Source organism: Dama dama, chromosome 24, assembly GCF_033118175.1.
Source record: "Dama dama isolate Ldn47 chromosome 24, ASM3311817v1, whole genome shotgun sequence".
Lineage (NCBI taxonomy): Eukaryota > Metazoa > Chordata > Mammalia > Artiodactyla > Cervidae > Dama > Dama dama.
This window is the reverse complement of record NC_083704.1, coordinates 36,187,916-36,208,097: the sequence shown is the minus strand read 5'-3', so window position 1 is coordinate 36,208,097 and position 20,182 is coordinate 36,187,916. Positions and strand designations below refer to the sequence as shown.

The window sequence follows — 20,182 nt, the reverse complement described above, 5'->3', positions numbered from 1 at the left end:
TTATTTTTATCAATTCGAGCAGAACTTTGAGCCAAGTCTTCGGTTTTCTATATCTGAAAAGACAGTCTTTCACTATCATGAGAAGTGCGAGATTTTTTTTTTCATGTTCACTGCCTTTCTGAAGAATTTTTGTTCCACAGCTAGATTCATGGGTAATTCTGAGCTTTCCTGCATTATATGGAATTAGACAGTGAAAGACATTCATTTTGGGTTTATATATCCATAAAGTTTTGTTGGAAAATATTTATTGGATGACTGATGGTTGGATTTGGTTTACTTAGCTGATTCTTGCCTTTGTATCCTGAGGCCTCTGAGGTGACATGTCTGTTGACAGACTTTGCAGGATGCCTCTTGGCTTGTAGGTCTTGACAGGTTCATACCCATCCATGACGTGCCTGGATAAATGCAGGACAGGGATGTCATCTGTACAGAGAGCCTGGAGGCTGGAAGTCAAGCCACACTAGGTGGAAGGGCAAGAGGTAACAGGAGGGAATACGTGGAGGAGCAGAGCACATGGTTATTTACAGCTCCTTTGGCCCACTGTGTGTGCCCAGTGTATTGTGGCATCTATGAGAAGCCTAAGTGGGGTCTATGATCTGTTCTTTGTGGCCTGTCTGGTAGAAGTTTAGCTCAGTGGTCTCCCTCCATATACATACACACACCGGGCTTCCCAGGTGGCACTAGCGGTAAAAATCCACCTGCCAATGCAGGAGATGGAAGAGACACAGGCTCAAACACTGGGTCGGGAAGATCCCTGGAGGAGAGCATGGCAGTCCACTCTAGTATTCTTGCCTGGAGATTCCCATGGACAGAGGAGGCTGGTGGGCTGCAGTCCATAGGGTTGCACAGAGTCGGATAGGACTGAAACAACTTAGCAGTAGAGTACAAGTCTATCCAATGCAGGTTAAAACAGCTATTTATATTTATTTTTTAAAGGAAATGCTCACATAATAGATATTTTGGTATATTTTTAATGTATATAGCAATTAATATGGCAGCTTATATTTCTATTGTATGTGCCCACGTGTGTGTGTGTGTGTGTGCGCCCAAGATGGGCTTGCTCATTCCCCCCACCTTTTTTTTTTTTTTTTTTTAAACTAATAGTGATTGACAAGAAAAACGTAGAGACTGCTGGTCTAAATAACAGAGTGAGGTCAGCCCTCTACATCCCCTTCCACCTGAAGGAAAATCCATCTTGCTTGACTTCCTTTCTGTACTGAGGGTGTGGCTGCTGGAACACTGACAGCCACAGCAGCTGCAGTAGTGGCCTGAGTAGACTTTTCCTCTGAGTTTCTATAGTGGTAACAGGATTAACAGACTCTATTCTGGAAGTACTTGGGTGGCATAACACCTCCCAGCAGAACTATTCCTGACAAGGACGTGCAGATGGAAATGCATATTTATGTCACTTAAAGCCTACCAGAGACACAAGGATTTAAGCTATAACAATAAATAGAAAAAAAAAAATTCTCCAGCGTTTTTGGTAACCCATACTCAAGTGCATTGACGGTGCTTGGCGAAAGACCTACAGTTTGCTCCTTGTCCAAGCATAAAATATTCAGTATTCTAGCCTGTGAAGGTAGCCTATTTGGAATATATTTTAGAATAGTTGAAACAAACTAGCACAAAGTCAGTTTACATTTCCAGGCCTTAAAAAAATAATAGGACAATTCTATGGAATGTTTGGACCATTTCAAGGAAAAAAGTCTTGTTTTAAAAAGTCTCCACTTAATCCATGTATTAATCATGATAGGTTTTAAAAATTATCTTCATAGGTCACATAGACACTGTGGTCATAGCTTCAAGTTTAAAATATTGTCTTTATAGCAATCCTTGATAGAACTTCTCTTAGCTTCCTTCTCAAACACCTCAGACAAGATAGAAAAGGAAAAATGCTTATGTCCATAAACTATGGGTTTGATTTTTCTGGGAAAAATTGACACAACGTATCAACCCATTAGAACTGAACTGAAGAATCCAATCAGTCTGGCACTTTGGCTAGCTCTGCTGAGAGGGAAATGAACCATGTCTGTTCCTCCCCATCACCACCCCCAGTCATGGTCCGGAAATGAATATTTTATATTAACTGGAAAATTGGGCTTCCCTCTCCTTTGAAGAGGTGTGCTTTTTGATCTGATTGGAGAGCTGTAGTTCTTTGCCACTCTAACCAATCCAGATATGATTTGTTGCAATAAGCAGAAGATTTTCAAGCATTGTTTGAGGTTTTCATTAGATTACCTGAAGAACTCTGTGAGGAAAAGGCAAGAAAATCTTAAGGAGGAAACAGATGGAGGTGAAAAACCTGCAGGATAGATCCAAAGGGACACAGTGAATTAAGAGATTCTGAAGATGTCAAAATTATGACAGAGTTAAAAGCTGCCTTAGGAGCAGTAAGACACAGAACTGACCCTATAGCAACTGTTAGTAGTCATGTAGAGAGTAAATGTGAACAACTCTCCCATAGTTTAAAATTAAGGGACAGAGGATTAAACTTGATAAAGAATGGCACTACATATAGAGGTCAGAGCACAGAAGTCTCACCTAAGAACTATAGTTGCCTGAAGAAACCAAAACAGTTTAAATACAGACTTTGCTTAAAGATAATCTTGATATATATGTCTTGAGCAGAAACATTTTACGAGTGCGAATCTGCCTAAAATTTACTAAGAAGAGACCAACAATCCTGCAAAGTATTTTAAATTATAAAAATAAAAATATTTTTCAAGCACCCAGACAAGCAAAATTAAATCATATAAGAAAGAATTGTTCTTAGGTTGTCCCCAAATCATTCTTGTCCAAAGTCAAGTGCCAGAAAACAATGGTGCAACTTTTTTGTTTTTGTTTTTGTTTTTAAATTTGAGGGAAGATTAGGTCTTGACCGTTTTATCCTCATTCAGCTTGTCTTTTCTGTGTGAAAAAGTATACTAAGGTGTTCTCATAATACTTCATCAGAAGAAGATACACTACTCTGAAGAAAACTAACAAAACTTTTTTTTGTTTTCACTTCCTAAGAAAGCAAAAACAAAGTTAGGAACTCAAGTTTTGAGGTGCTGAGGCAAGAATGATAGTTGTCCTGAGAAATAATCAATGGTTACAAGTTTTAAATTCCAGTGAAAGCACTGAAGTGAATATCATCATTCAAAACTAACTCTGATTGGAGGTGACAGAGCCAGAAACCAGGAAGTGTTTAGAAGTATTTGGTCTCCTTATAGGATGGTATCTGGGTATAATTATAAAGCAACTTTTGCATTATTAATTTTTATTCTTCATTATGCCAGTTACCTGGAAATTGTACATAAGAAAGATTCTCAGATAAAACCTCCACTCACAAAAGTGTTGTCTGAATTTTCCAACTTCTTGTAATGAGCATGAGTTTTCCAAATTTTCTGAATCTTTCAAGTTTTTTTAAATGAGCATTTTAATGCAAAATACTTTTGTAAAAGCTGAGCAAAATAGATTTCTTCATTGAAAAAAATGCTCCCTTTCAAAATGACCAATTAAAAACGGGGTGCTTTAAAATGAATGTTATAATATCCTAATGTGGTGATGTGGATTAGAATCCAAAGTAGTCAATGGAAACGTTAGTGTCTGGAGTGGTCAGTATGCATGCGTTGATAATTTCATTCCTTTAAAAGTGTTAGAACTGTTTCCTTTGTTTAATGAAAGAATGATGAAGGCAAGTATTGTTACGTATTTATCTTTCAGTGATTCTCTAACATATTTTCATAAAGAAAGGAGGAAGAGAGATTTCAGGCATTTTGAAGAAGACGCTGGAGCCAGTGAATGTTGGATGAGGAACCCATCTCAGAACCATATGGGATGCTGAGGAACTCAGAAAATCAGGGCAGCGATCAGCAGTGTGAGTAATACAGCTGTACTATGCAGCACTTTCAATTCACGGTGTTTTCAGAGCCACTGTCTTTTTTGATCTGCAGTTCCTTTCCTCCCAACAGCACCCTCCATACCCACAGACATTTGCGTCTCCCAACTTTGTGAATGCCCTTTACAAGTGCCATTCTCTCTGCTTCGAGTTACCTTCTTCTTTCCCTACCTTACTCAACTTCTCCTCTTCCCTCAAACCCAGAGGAAATGGTACTTTATTTATTTCACAACTACCTGTCATATGCTCCTGTACCTGCCAGGTTCAGGGACTATGGGGATTAACAAATTCCATTTCCCATCCTCATGGACATTTCAACTTCTCTGAAGCCTTTCTTGACTTGTGAAATAAGTCCTTTCTGTCTGCCCTTCCATTATGAGTGTATCTTTCTCACTGTGAGGAAAGATGTCCATGCCTTGGTGTTCCTGAACTTACATAGCATTTGGCGTAAAGGTTGAAAGAATGTTGAGAGGTGTTTGCTAAATGATGATAAGCAATGCCATGTTTAAATTCTGGTTCTCCTGGTTTCTAGTTGTATGCTCTTTCCTCTATATTATATTGCATCTAGAACAGTTACAATAATACCCAGGGATGGTGAAATATTTTCAGGTAAGTTTTCAGATATGAAATTCTTTGGAAACTTTATCCAATTACAGAATTTCAGATGTTGGATAAACCATAGGTGTTAGTTTCATCTTCCACTCATCAATTCATCCATCCATTCATTCACTTAGCACCTGCTATAATAATGAAAGTATTATAAAGATTATAATGATAACTAACATTTGCTCCACACTGTGAGAAGCTTTGGTTAAGGGCTTTAAATGAATTTTCCTTTAATTCCTATTGCAACCCAATGAGGAGGTTATTAAAAGTACAGTTTAACTAGCAAGGAGAATGTAGTTTAGAGGGGGAGGGTGCTGTGCTTTATTCATTGGTATGTTTCTAAGCTAGAAAAGATTGGAGTAAGATTTTGAATTGAGGCATGAAGCCTGCTGTCCTTTCCTTTAACAAAGATACAGGAGTAAAAAGATGAATGTGTCATGGTTGTGCCTTTGGGATCTTAATGGTCTATTTATAGGAGGCAAACAAGTCAACAGACAGATTGCCCACAGGTATCCCTTCTCTGCCATCTGTAACCTGAATTTTGTACCAATGAAATTCCCCTTAATGACTAACGGCTGGTAAGAAATCCCCACTGAGGCCAAGGTTCAAATGAAGGGACAGAAAAGACAATGTATGATGAAAGATAAGGCACTTTGGCTTTTGTCCCACTCCCTGGGACTCTGATGCATATGATTCTATCTGGCTATCATTGTTAAAGAGGTCTTTCATATTTACAGGGCATTGCAATAGTAGATGATGAGTGTTAGTCCTCATTCCATTGGCTGGGTAGATTAATCTCCTAATTCTCTTTAAGAGCCTCTATCAATTAGATTGTCATAGAAAAAGAACCCCTGAGCCTGGCTGAAATCCTTTGTGTCTCTCAGGTGAATTCTCTATCTCACTTAGAAAATAACAATAATATTAACCATGATCACATCCACCCTTTATGCTTCAGATTCCTGTAGGTGCTTATATGGTCCAAACATTCTCCCCAAGGTTTATAAAACAAAGAAGCACTACTTTGGAAATCCAAGAACTTAAATAGGAGAACAGTTATAGCCATGAAGAGTTGAAAGTTTGCGTAAAATTTGTTCTTAATCATTGGAGATGAAGACTCTTTGAGATTCTAGGTTCTTAGCTTCTGAAATGCTTTTATAGTGCCAAAAGATAAAACTAGTCATTTTAGCTCTTTGTTAAGAGTACATTGGCATTTGTATTTTTGTCAAATGAGTTATGTAAAACTATGTATTTTAAATAATTTTAAATAATTGATGTTTATGGATTTGTTTGTGTCTATGCGCTTACAATTTAGTATGTTGAATGGGTAGGCTTTCAACAAAGCAATTCTTTACTACTGCTGTATCTGCTTTGGATTAATCTCACTTTAATTGAATGCCAGATACATTTGCAAGAGCTCAAAAGGTTGAAAACGGTAACAGAAATTCTAAGGGAATAATACTTAAGGTGGAACCATAGGGCCTCCTGGGTTACATGAGCTTCCTTACCACTTAGCTAATGGAATATTTAAACCTGAAATGAACCAACAATACTTTGTTTGAAACAGGTATAAATATACCCAGTGATTCCAGTTCAATAATTGTGGCAGACTGGAAAGAGGATTTTTTTTTTTCTTCTCTGAGAGAGCTCCACAAGTCATCAGAAGATAGTGCGGATGTTTTAAAGGAAATATATTTGCTCTTGTTAAGGTTGCTCTGAGAGGAGTATTTTTACAGGTGATCAGCTTGTTGAGTCCAGAGGGTAATTTTGCCTCATTTATACATCTTGTTGGCATGAGCCCATGTAGATCTCATTTTATAATATCTAGGAGAGTGATTCTCAAACTTTGTGTGTACCTATTATGAGTCACAAGGCAACTGAAATTCAGAGATGTGAAGCAGCTTGTCGAAGATGCAAACCCAGTTTGTTCTAACTGAAGTTTTCTTTCTTGTTACCATCTATCTCTGCACAGATTCCTTAAAATCATCTGAGATAAGTGCAGAGCACTGATAATAAAGACTTTCATCCAATACTTTGGGCACACATATGTTTAAGAAGATGTTTGAGTTAGAATTAGAAATGATTCTCTTTTCCTTTCTGAGAAAAAGTTACTTTTCTAGATTTCAAGGAAACTAATTGCAGTGACTCAATTACTAAAGATGAGAATTCTCCTCTCCTAGGAAATGAAAAATCTATTAAATTCTCGTACTGTTATAAAGAGGCTTAAAGCCTGGAGCTCTGTCCTAGATTCATCACCAGAACTTAACTCTGAAATATTTCTTTTCCCAACATACTACTCAGTTTTGAGAGTATCTTAGGACAGAACCAGGTCAACATAGTTACATGCATTCAACTTAATCCACATAAAAATGAGCAAATAAACATTAGGCCTCTTTGGGTTCTTTTGATACTTTTTTCTCCCTCAGTGATAATTTACTTTTATCACTTTTTAAGACCCGGTCTTGGACCTTTTACTGTGCTTCTTTCTGTGGTACCTTTTAATCCATTTGACTTCTGTACATTCTTCCCTCACCCTTGTGGTTTCCTTTCTTGTTTGACTAAGCTGATACACTCTCTGTATTGAATATACACCAATACAAGAGTGCAATATCTCTAGTCTTTATATATTTCTCCCATGTATCTTTAGTCTTTATCATAGGAGACATTGTAGAAAGTACCAGGTTTATGTAGAAACCAAATCTTCATGTGTATCTTTATAACTAACAAGCAGAGGTAAAAAAAATAATTGAGTGTGAATGAAATGGGATTAGTAAACTACAAGAAATAGCCTAAATATGTTTTCTTCTAAGTTTGTAAGTGAACATTTTTGCATACTGATTGAATGTCGCTTCTGTCACATTCTCCTTGGATCAGGCACCCTGCCTTCTTGCTCCGTCTCGGGAGCATGTTATGATGGTGGGTGAGTGACCCTGGTGGATGTGCAGCAACGACTCACTCCTTCAGGCTGATGCCTCAGTGATGGAGGTGTTTTGCTTTATTATGTTCTCCCACCTAGACTGGAAGCCCTTTGGATAGGCTCCAGATGTTCCACAAAAAGGGACACTTTTTATAGAGAAAAACGCTTAGTTTTCTCATTGGCAGCACTTAATGAGTGTGCCCTCTGAAGATAGGGAAGCACCCTGCAGAGGATGCATTTAACACAACCCTATAATTTCCGCAGCGCTCACTCAGAGTCTGACTTTACAACTGCCCCTTCACCTTCACCAGTGCCCAAGGCAGTAATGGGGTCAGTTACAGAGCTTCCTCCAACACTTGGGAGTCTACCCTCTGAGACTTCAGTGGAGATAAACACCAAGAGAAAATCCATCCGTCTGTGTTTTTTTTCCCCCATTCATTTAGAAGTTCACTCAGCAAGATGCCATTTCCAATTCTGTTCTCTGTTAAAACACTGCAGTTGATAACATCACTGTAATTTTTGCAGTATTTCCCCCCTCTTAACCACCCAACAAAGAAAGGAAATGGAAGAAAAATGTATGTTAAGTGAAAACATAATATTATATCCTCTTTGACTTTCGCAAAGGGTGTTAAAACAGATTCATTAGTTTTGACTAAATGCAAGGTTTCTGTGAGGATTTTTGATAAGTGATGTGACAGAGTTGATACGTGCACTCAAGACAATGGAGGTTAAAACTGTTTTGAAAACATATTCCTCTCATATATCTCACATGTTGAGCAAGCTACAGAATCAATATATGGTAGATATTTTTCAGTGTAATAAAAAGATTTTCAAGGTAGGTCTCTCTTTTCCTGAAATACCTTTTTGTGCCATGATGAGCCAGCCAACAAAAGAATTTTGAGGAGGGCAGGTTAATAAGAGAAAGTAATTTCTAATACTGATATGTCAATATGTTTTTAAATAAACTTTTCCCCAGATTTTCTTGAATTCTCATTACTGTAAGAATGATAATTATATGTCTTCCTCCCACTTGGAAAATGGCACAAGGCGCCTGTATGCAGTTCTGCTGTTCAAGTCATCACTAGAATAGAAATGTCACGACTCGGTTAACAATGCTTTATTATTCACAGGGATCTTTTTTTTTATAGTGTTCTTTATCTCAAAAACATTGTAAATCAGATATCTGCCTCCCACTCTTTTGTTCACTTGCAAATTTTTATTATTCTAGTTGAAGAATGCAGTGGTGTGTCAAGAGTCCATGTGTTCTGTTTATGCTCTTCTTGCTTCAAAATCCTGCTTTCTGGAAAAGGGAAGATGCCAGAAGCATGCCTAATCCTAGCTTCTTTATGCGTTTGTAAGAAAACTCTGTTCCTCTTCTGGATCAAAAGAAGTTTGGTGTTTTGAATCCATGAAGATGAAACAGTGGAATGAAAATATGCTTAACATAAAGGAAAAGAACTTTAGATGTTGTACATCTTTTAAACATATGTCATTTGCTTCTGCATCAGTTCTCCCTATTTCTCTGTGTATGTGGTTTTTACTGCACCACTACTGTGCTCAGTTCAAGATATCAATGCGTGGTGGTGGTTTTGTAGAAATAGCTTTAAGGTGTCCCATTTAGAAACACGTTACTAATAGAAAGAGTGTTGACCTCCTAGGAGGTAAAATCATGCTGTCGAATTTTTGTTCCATCACCAACTATCAAATTGTTTATTGATAAGATACTTAGATGATTTAAAACACTTTAGAAACAGTGTAAAATATAGCACCTTATGCCTGAATTGAGAAGTATGGTATCCATGTAGATTAACCAACATTTATTAAAAAAAAAAAAAAGATCCCTCAGAAAATATGTAATATCCACTTAACAGATGAATTTGAAGCGAGACAACAGTCAGCAATCCACTCATTCATTTAAGAAACATTTATGGGTTATTTATATAGTACTTAGCAATACACTCATTGCTGGTAGATACACAAGGATGAATAAGACCTGGTGTCTGTCTTCTGAGTTTACCCTTCAGCGGAGTATCAGGCATCCGGATGACTTCAGTAGCATATGACAAATGGATAATAGGGGCATGTACACAGTTCTGCGGATGCAAATTCAGTTCTGTGGATGCTTGGTGTAATGTAGATGGATATCAAAGAGAGATGATGTTTTCACTGGATCTCAAAAAATTAGTATTTAGCTGCCAGGTGGCCATTGATATTCAAGGAAGAAGAAAAAATTTGTAAAACACAGAAGTGTGAAAACCAGTATTTAGCAGAGCATAGTAAGAACATGGGGGAGGAATAAACAAAAGTGAGAAGGATGCGGGGAGTTATGGTGGAGTTTTTATGTTTACCTGTGTATTTTAGACTTTAGCCGTTGGGTAGTGGTCATTGATTTAGGGGGAATGGACCCCAAGGAAACATATGGACCCTTTCTTTGGAGAAATGCACCATACACAGACGTATAATATAGATTCCCAACCCCTTACCCCCTGAACATACAGACTATATCCAAGTTCCCTTAACTCCTGTTTAAGTGCCTAAAATAAATATTTTAAGCAGAAATAAAACAAGATCATGTATTTGTCTTAGAAATGCCAGTATGGAGGACGAACTGGAAGGAAAGTAAGCTTTGTCCTCACCACAGCTCTGTAGGCTAAGCTCTGTTGCTATCTACATTTTGCATATGAGGAGACTGAGGCACAGATAGGTAATATAAGTTCTGAACTGTAATTGCAAATAGTGAATGGCGAAGCTGGGATTTATATTCAGGAAGTCTGGGTCCAAAAAAGAAGATGAGCTTTTAATTGTTATGGTGCCCTGCCTATGATAAAGTAGACTAAATAGGCTGATAATAATATTCATAGTACATATGATAATCAATATTCATAATATAGCAATGCAAAGGAGAAACTGTAATGATATCTATTTGAATAGGTCACCACAATTATTCGGATTTCTTGTGAAATATTTTGTATTTATATATTTGGAACTGAATAAGGTACTAACAGTAGTCTTCACTACCCTTAAGTTTTAGAAGTTTTGTTATAAAGAGTTTTGTTATTTTTTTAGAGATAAATGCTTATCTCAAACAGATAATAATGCAAATATACTGAAGAAAATGTTTTATTATTTTCACAGTAAATGAATGGAAAAATCTTGATAAAAATCTTCTAATTAGAATTTAATTCGAAAAGTCACTCATCTTTAGCATTTTTTTTATATCTCAGAAGAAATTGCCTGTTTTATAACTGAAATTAGGCTGCAAAAAAAAAAAGTTTCACTTCTAGAGATGGCCTTTTTTTTTTTTTAAGATAGCACAAAAGTTTTGGGAGTAGGATCTCTGGTAGGCTTGTTCGGAGTTGTCTTTCCTCTGCCTTCAAGTTACAGTACATAAATACACATAGGAAAGAAAAATATTTCCAAAGTCAATTTACTGGAACCAGGTGCAATACTCAGAATTGCTTACTTTTTACAAAATATGGTGTTAAATGTTGAAAATTGAAAAAAAAGTTTTATATACTTTTATAGAGGTAAATGTCTGTTCCTCTCATTAATTTTTTTTTACATGACTTCTTTTGATAGGGTTGAAGTTTTATTTGTATTTTGGTTTTCTTTTTTGATTGAGATGTATAGGCTGAATTATACCTCGAAGTTCTTTAGTTCATTCTTTTAAATGGGGTTGAGTGTCTGCCCTGTGACAGCTACAATCCTATACTCGGTGAGGAGAAACTCAGATAAAAGACCTAAGTCAGTTTTCAAATTGCTTCCAGTCAAAGAGCGGACTCCACTCAGGAGACCCTGGTAATTCCATGTAACAAGTGATCTGACATAGGTTATAGGGATACTGGTGAGTGGCACCCAGCTCTGTCTCCATCATGAAGGAGGTCTTCCCAGAGAAGATGTCAAGAGCTGAATCTAAGGAAGCATAGGAAGAATGCCCATTTTCTTTTGTTAAAAAAAAAAGTGTAAAACTTTCTATGAATAAAAAGTTCAATTACAAGCATTCTCGTACACATGTTAAAAGGGGAACAAGCAAAGATGAGTAAGGAGGGTAGAAGCAGATAGAAAAAAAAAAATTCAGAGACAGCCAAGGAAGGTGGGTGAGTGTGTAAAAGAATTTAGCGGTCAACATCACCAGCACATTTAACAGGGACATTGTGTATTCTGAAAGCTCCTTATTACATAAATTGGTATACCCAGTGCTGCAAATATGGCTAAAGAAAATACTCTGAATTATACTGATTTTAGCTTATAAAGATTTATGTTGCTGACAGAGACTGACTGGATGTCCACTGAGCCAAATCTACTTTCTGGACACACAGTACATTTTCTGGCCTCCTTGCATTAGGTACACAGTTCTGTGCAAAAGGGATATGGGCAGAAGTGAAGTGCCTCACTTCTAGTTTGTCCCCTAAAATATGCCCTGTGATTCTTTACAGTTTGTTTTTTTACTTGGACAGATTTAAGCAAAGAATGCAGTAGAAAACTCTGAGGGTCCCCATAGGGATGGCAGAGCCACAAGATGAAAAAATCTTGGATCCCTGAGTCACCATGTGGTGGAAGGCAACTCAGATATTTATCTGCATGGAACTTTGGGTGGCCAAGGATGATCATTTATTGAGTTAGGCCATAGAAACTTGGGGATTATTTACAGCAGGTACTGTTAATCAATATGGTTAATAATATGTTAATTGTTATTAATAATATGTTATTCTTAAATGCATCTTCTTTATAAACTTGACTTGCTGTCTCAGCAAGATAAATTATATTAAAAAAAAATAATATGTTAATTGGAATACAACGCATATGTAAGTTAATCAATAACTATGTTTAAGTAATTATTATTGAGTAATAATGATCAAAATACTATTTATTGAGTTCCAGGATTGGTACAAAATACAATATATTTATTTTCTGATTTTCCCTTATATGAAATGTACTTAGTAGATACTATAATTGTAGTATTATATAATTGTATAACAGTAGAAGTCATCACACTATAATGGTTAAGAAATTGAGGCTCAGAGAGTTGGAGACATTTTACTTAAGGTCATAGAATTAACAGGAGTGTGGCCAGGATTTGAATCCACGCTGACACATGTGGTAGCTATCCACTTAACTACATATGGTCTCCCATTGGTAGATGCTATAATACATGTTGAACAACTAATACCATGTATTATTTTAACAACAATCAGTACAGGTACCTTTATTCTGTAGGATTATGCAGAAGCTCCATTTCACCCTTAAGAGAAATTCTTTTCACTAGTACGTCCCTTCATGAAAATATGTATTTAATTGTGGGCTAGTATCAAAACGTTTATTTTTGACCACTAGAACTATTATTTGATTCTCAAAATCTCTACAAGCTTGTTAGCATTATGCACATAATTGATGACTCATACATATGAGTACATGTATACACGCACACAGTTTTTAAAAAACTCTAGCCAAATGGATGTTTGAAAATAACAATAGAAATCTATCTTGAAATTGACTGATAGGTGTTATCTATTTATATTATTTATTATACCTTAATGTCCAGTTTCATTTAACAAAACAAATTTGAGCTGTGACTACAGCAAACTGTAGTTTATGAGTCAAGGATTCTAGTCTTTTGGTGGAAATCTCTCTTTTTTTTTTTTTGAGATCTCTTTTAAGTAGAGGTTTCTCCTTGGGAACAGTTCATCCCATCCCTTCATCCTGCTTGAGTTATAAAGACAGTGCTCCATGATAAATCCATGAGCCAAATATATATTCAAATATAAGGATGCCGTGCACACATCTCACCTAACTTGTGTTATCATCCTCTTCCCAGGTTGGAGAAGAGGATCTTGACACATAAAGGTCTTTATTAAAAAGGTGAACTTCAATTTGAATAGAAAGACCACATCCTGGTCACACTCTGCTACTTTTCCCTGCTTGCAGGTGGCTGGCTTGACCCTTAGGAGGGACCAGCAGCATGAAGTACACCAACCCTGGTCCATCTTGTCTTGCTATTGCTCTGCAATTTTAACAGATCCTTTTTTTTTTTAAAATTTTTTTTTACCTTTCCTGATGAAACAGCTGTATTGTTATCAACTGTAAATGTATTAAAAACTCACAGGGGCATTTTAGTATGTGTATCATGCCTGAAAAATATTATTGCCTGACAGGCCCCCATTGGCAAGTGAAAAGAGGTTTTATTGAAGGGAACAGCAGTAGCAAACAGCAAGCAGTGCACAGGAAGGTAATTGTTCTCTTAATATTGGAGTCACACATTCACTTAAGATGAAGGCTCCTCCCTGCCCCTGCCTCATCCACACCCAGAGGACCCGCCAGACAAGCAGCCCTGCCGCCTCTCTCTGGGATCAAGCTGTCAATGCAGACTTGCCTTCTTTCCCTTTTCCTGAGCTAAGCTCTACCCCCAGAGCTCCCAGCGCCTTCCTGAGTGAAAGCTCTGAAAGAGCTCCCTTGTAAATTGCATCACTGGCAGGGCACTCTTCAAATTGACAGAACAAAAGAGCCAAATTCTGAAAGTCTGGGCTGAGTGACTTGTTAGTCCTGCTGGTTGATTACCTCTTAATAGGCTCTGAGAATGGGCCACAGTCATTTTGATGCTGCTTAAGGAAACCTTGTGGAGTTCTTTTCTAGTTAGTTACTACTGAAGTTTGATTTGCTTAATCAGCAAAACACACAGTAAGGGGACAGAGACACAGAGAGAGAGACCTCAGAAGGAAGTTCTTACTACTATCCCTCACCCCATCCAATCATTGGTAATAAAATTACTTGGACTAGGAGTTAAAAAAATAAATTCTCATTGAAAAGGACTAAACAGGCCTGCTCTGATGTACGTGTGTATGTGTACATTTCTCTTCTAGAACTGATGCAATACCAAATAATAGGGTTTCCTTGCCGGCTAGTTAGCACTGAGTTCCCCAAGCTTTATTGTCTGCTCCTGCTGCCCCTCTCCTTCCTCAGCCATTAATGAATACATTCAACCGGCCAGGGTCACTTTATTATTCTGACATAATGAACTGGGGGTGTGATTTCCAAGTTCTGAGGCTGACACTGGCAGGGTCATGCTTTCACCTCGAGGTGCCCCAATTGTGTACTCGACACACTTGGAAGAATAAATATTGATCTGCTTTCTGAGGATATGCGGCCATGTGAAATGTTAATGCTTTTAAACGGCTTTGGACATAGAAAGTAGCTATTATTACCACTATTATTATAAGGTATAAAATCTCAGAGAGTATCTCATCTTCACCCTGTATCCTCATGATTGGTGTGTGTTGAGCGCCCGCTGTATTCACATCACTGCTCATGTAACTGGGTACGGTGATGACATTCACAGACAAAGACATTGATTTTGAGACTCGCCAGTAAGGATGGTAAAGATTATTCTCAACAGTAATTATATACATATTTTATGGACTTCCAATAACAAATGTTTATTCTCTCATTGGGCCTCATTCATTATTGGGTTGGAGATTTTCCATTTGTCTTCTCCAGATGATTCATTCTCTTATATGAAAAGGAGGAGGAAATGGTCATTTAAAATCATAATTGGCCATAAAACTTTGGGGCCCTAAAAAGCATAGGGTTAATATCTACCATTTTGTTTGGCGAAAAAAAAATTCTAGGTAAGTTTGAATACTAAAAGTGAGTTCCCCCCCAAAGCCATGGTGTAGGAGACAGTCATAGTTAAACTGTTCTAAAGAAGAACAGGTGAAATTTGAGATTTGGATGGTACTGGTGAAGCTTGAAGGAAATAAAAGTGCAGCAAGGTGGCAGGAGGCAAGGACTCACCATGGAACAGTGGCCAGTGAGAATGGCCAAGTAACATAGTTAACAGTATGGCTGTTTGTATAGTCAAAGCTAAGGTTTTTCCAGTGGTCATGTATGGATGTGAGAGTTGGACCACAAAGAAGGCTGAATGCCGAAGAATTGATGCTTTTGAACTGCGGTGTTGGAGAGGACTCTTGAGAGGCCCTTGGACTGCAAGGAGATCCAACCAGTCCATCCTAAAGGAGATCAGTCCTGAACACTCATTGGAGGGACTGATCTTCAGCAAGCTGAAGCTCCAATACTATAGCCACCTGATGCAAAGAGCCGACTCATTAGAAAAGACCCTGATGCTGGGAAACATTGAAGGCAGGAGGAGAAGGGGACGACGGAGGATGAGATGGTTGGACGGCATCATTGACTCAACGGACATGAGTTTGAACAAGCTCCAGGAGATGGTGAAGGACAGGGAAGCCTGGTGTGCTGCAGTCCATGGGGTCTCAAAGAGTCAGACATAAGTGAGTGACTGAACAACAACAAATAGCAAATTTTAAAATGCTTGTAAGTTTTGCTGATAAAGCCCTTCTCCCCTTTGTTTCCTTACTTTAAACTTTAGTAAAAATCTGTTAGGCCCCATGTAGATCTGAGACAAGGAAGGTATTTGCAGTGAGTGACTTGGGATTGAGTATGAGACAATTTTGCTTTTCCCAAGGACTCTAGACACTTGAAGAGAGGGTTGTGCTGCCATCTGAGTTACACATTTGTTTATTAAGTCATTCATTTACCTAATGTTTATTGAGTATCTACTGCATGCTAGGGACTCTGATGGAAATTGGAAATACAAAAGAGAGTAGTACTGTTATGACCTGTGCTTAGTACAGGTTATGGTTGTATGTAATGGCATGCACATGTATCTGCTTTGCAGTAATTTGAAAATTTGTAGGGATCCTTTGTGATCCACACACATAGCAGAGTTTCTGTTCTGCCCCCACCCCCCACCACCAGTTCTTCCTTACTTTATTTTGGCAAATTAATTCCTTTATTGGTTCCTAGCTTTTCAGATTTTACTCAAGTAATGCCTCCCTCCTCTCTCCACCTAGTCACACCTTGCCAAGTCCTCTTTACAGCCTTGGATATCCTTAGCCTGAAGAAACCTCACATTTTTTTTTCTGATTTAATTGGTCTGGAGTTCAGTCTAAAGCATCACAGTTTGTAACAACTGCCAAGATGAGTCTAGTATGTAGCCAGGGTTGAGAACTGCTGTCCAAATGTGTGCAAATAAAATCTTATTGGTACAGTGTCCTACGATTGCATTTGACAGCAACATTTATTCTTTCCTTTATATTTCCTTTTTTCCCCTAGGAGAGGAAAACAGGCCCTTCTCCTTTCTAACATGACCTTTTGTATCAGGAGTTTGCATCTCCTTATCTTCTGCTGTCCACAGGATGCGTCTTTATTCACCATGATCCCCTTTCCCTGTATTTTCACACTCTCTACTGACTCTGTCCTGCCTCTGCAGGCTGACTTAGGTGTACTATGGCCTGAAAAGCCTTCTAAAGCTAATTTTTCAATCACCCAATTACTCAGAGGGGTCCTTAGCACAAGCGACTTTACCATCTACTCATTCCTTGATCCTTCACGATTGGCTTCCATCCTCACCAAGTAAAATTGATCTTTCAAAGCCCTTGTGGTAATACATGCTAGCAGCTTAATGCACATTGGTTGAGTGGAAAAATAAATGAATACATGACTTTCTAATAATCAAGTCAATGATCTTTCATCAGTTTTCCCCCTCCTTGATAACATGGTTAGTCAGGTCCATGACTCTGACCCTGTCTTTTTTAGCAGAGAATGCTGTTGTTGGTGTTGTTTTTTTTTTTTTCCCCCCATTCTGATATTTCTTCTGTGACCCCTTGGCTGGCCACTTCACAGTGTTACACAGGTTTATGGGTTGTGGAAGCACACAAACTTGGTCATCAAATCAAGTCCCTGCCACTTCATAGTTGCATGACTTAGAACAGATTGGCCACCTCACCAAGCCTCATTTCTTCATCCATAGAGTGGAGATAGGACAACACTGCTCTGAAGGTTGATATGATAATTCAGTGCCATTGTGAAGTCATTAAGTGCTCAGTTAATGTTAGTAGATGTTTGCATTGCAGTGGATAGAAGCTGCCTGTAGGCAGTCACCAGGCCATTTTTTCTACCACTATATTCTACTTGAAATTTACAGTGTTAGGCTCAGGATCCTTGAAAAAAAAAATGTGAATAAATGAGCCAGTGCATTGTTTCTCTTAATGGGTGATCTTTCTCAAAGCCTTGCCTTAGGCTCTGTTCACTCTTTCCCTTGCTGACCTCATCTATTTCTTGATGACCTTTGATGTCATTTATTACTTCACCTCTCTTCTTCATGTAGATAACCGCCACATTAAACTGAAATCAGACTCTGCTTGTTGTGCTCTCCATATCCAGATATGTTGTCTTTAAGACATTTCCCAAGCAAGTGTCCCAAAAGGCATTTCTTTCATATCTTAAAATCACTATATTCAGAAAAGAACTAGTCTATCTTCTCTCTCCCTAACTCTTATTATTCATTTTAATATGTTCATTATGTATATTTGGAAGAGCCTGCTATATAAAATTTATTTGTGGGATTTCGCTGGTGGTTTGGTAGTTAAGACTTCACACTTCCAATGCAGGGAACATGAGTTCAATCCCTGGCTGAGAAAGTAAGATCCTACGTACTGTGCAGTATACACCCCGCCCTGCCCCCCCCCCAAATATATATATAAAATATATATTCAAAGTATATAAATATGTATACATTTAAAGTATATAACTATGTGTATATTTAAAGTATAAAGTATATATACTTGTTTAATTTATATATACATATACAGAATAGATGTGTTTATCTATGTAATGACCTCCAAAGAGTTCTACCTGCCTATCTGTTGATTGGCTCAATGATATTCCCATCTACCAAATGTTATTCTTCCTAATATATAGCTCAGGTTTTTAGCTACCTGCCCTAATGACAACCAAAAATAACAAGAACTGTAATTCTTACAAGTCCACACTTCTTATCCTGCCAGTGTTTTTTTTGACCCTTATTTTAATCAAAACTCCCTTTTATATAAACAATATTTATATTTTAAGCAAGCAATGCATAGTTACAATTTTATTGTGGAAAAAAAGAGCTCGAGTGATATGGAAGTGTAAAAGAAAAGCAAAATTCTCACCTCACCCCTGCTGCTTGCTTCATTCTTACTACTCTTTATGGAGGTGGTTCCTATTTTTGGTTGGGGATAACTCTTTTCTAGATTTTTCACCTAAACTGATGAACATATACATGCCTGATTCTTACTTAATATAAATGGACCATACTGCATTTGTTAACGTGACGCTGGCTTTTTACTCCCTCATTAATATGTCTTGTTCATTTAGCCCAACCTCTTCATAGAGGACTGTGGCCCAGTATAGCCTCCTACAGGAGCACCACATATTAGGCAGACTTTCATTACTGAATGTTTAAAAGCTCCCTTGCTATTTATTCCCTATTTCTCTGTGTCATCTTTTAACTAAATGAGAAATCACATTTCACATTTTCTCTTGGCCTCTTTGTACATGCCTAACAGTGAAACTTCTACTTATCCCTCAAACCCAGCTCAAATGTTAGTTATACATGGGTTCTTCTTGGCTAATTCTAGCTTAAAGTGGTATCTTAGAAATTACTTAATCCTTCAAGAACAGAGACTGAATTTTTTTCCATCCCTTAAAGTGAAACACAGGGTCTTAAATAGGAAGACTCTGAATAAGCGTAATGTATGAATGAGAACATGATTTTTTCAACTTTTGTTATGTAACATGTATATAGAGATAGGCTTATAAGCACCTTCAAAGAAAAAAACTGATTGTGGTGTACTTTGAATAATGCAGATGTGTGATGATGTGTATACCAGTGCTGTGGCCACTATACTGTGGACACTCACAAAGATGGAGTCCTTCCCTTAACATATAACACCAAAGTGCCCATTATCCAGTACAGGAAGCTATTACAAAGAAATCAAATGAACCTACCAGGGTCTTCCAGAGGACTTGGAATTGAACTGGATAATCCTAAAATAAAGGAAATTAAAAATAATTATTTGCACGAATATCCAATTTTTTTGTCTTTCCAGGATATGTTTACCTTTTTTATCCGGGAAGAGAACCCCACTTTCTAAAAGAAGACCTGTTCCACATAGTATGAGTGGAATGGTCTTGTCCATCCCTCTTCCATGCACAGAGACATGGTAAGCTACATCCTGTGTGACCCAGCCATGGTGGGGCTTTGTGGGCCAGCTCTAAGAACCAGGTAGTACCTGTCAGGTTGTTCCCTGAAAGTGAGAGTTCTCTCCTCTTTTGTGACATTGAAGATAACTGATAAAAGTTATCTTTCTTGCCTAGTATAAAAATCTGAGAATAAAGCTAAAACAGGGAGCCAAATAGCCGTCAAAGCAGGGCATTAACTTTGTCATTTGAGTACGTGGATTCTCTTACTCCTGAAACTCATCTACTTTTGGAGATCCTAGATATGAGAATCTATAAGTTCCCTTTACCTATGCTACTTGGGTTTCCATAATGGAAAGAGGCTCGCAACATTATGTAGGAGGTTTAAATAACTTTATCTGATTCTGTTTCCTTCCCATCTCTTTTTATAGGATGTATGCTGATGAAATTCTCTAAATTCATTTGTTTAGTCTCTGCTTTATAACTCCTAAAACATTCACAGAGTAGAAATTGGAGGCTGGATTTTGTGCTAAAATGTCTGGTAAGAAATAAACTGAGATGTGGTTTTTGGTGACCTGGTCTTTCATCAGTTTTATTCAATTTACTTGAGTGAGAAGAGGGGACAAAAATATATGTGTATTGAGTTTCTACTCAATTCAACTCTTTCATGACATTTACCCCTTTCATGTAAGTACTCTGATTCTGACTTAGAAGATTTTTAAAAAATCAAGATGATTTTCAGAGTA

General features: G+C 37.6%; 1 protein-coding gene across 1 annotated transcript in view; it reads right to left on the bottom strand.

Moving 5' to 3' along the window:
- Positions 1–20,182, bottom strand: part of MDFIC2 (MyoD family inhibitor domain containing 2) — a 112,845-nt gene that overhangs the window by 21,225 nt on the left and 71,438 nt on the right. Inside the window, exon 3 of the mRNA XM_061129020.1 lies at positions 19,245–19,283. Within this exon, the coding sequence (XP_060985003.1) occupies positions 19,245–19,283 (39 nt within the window). The remainder of the gene's footprint in view (positions 1–19,244; positions 19,284–20,182) is intronic.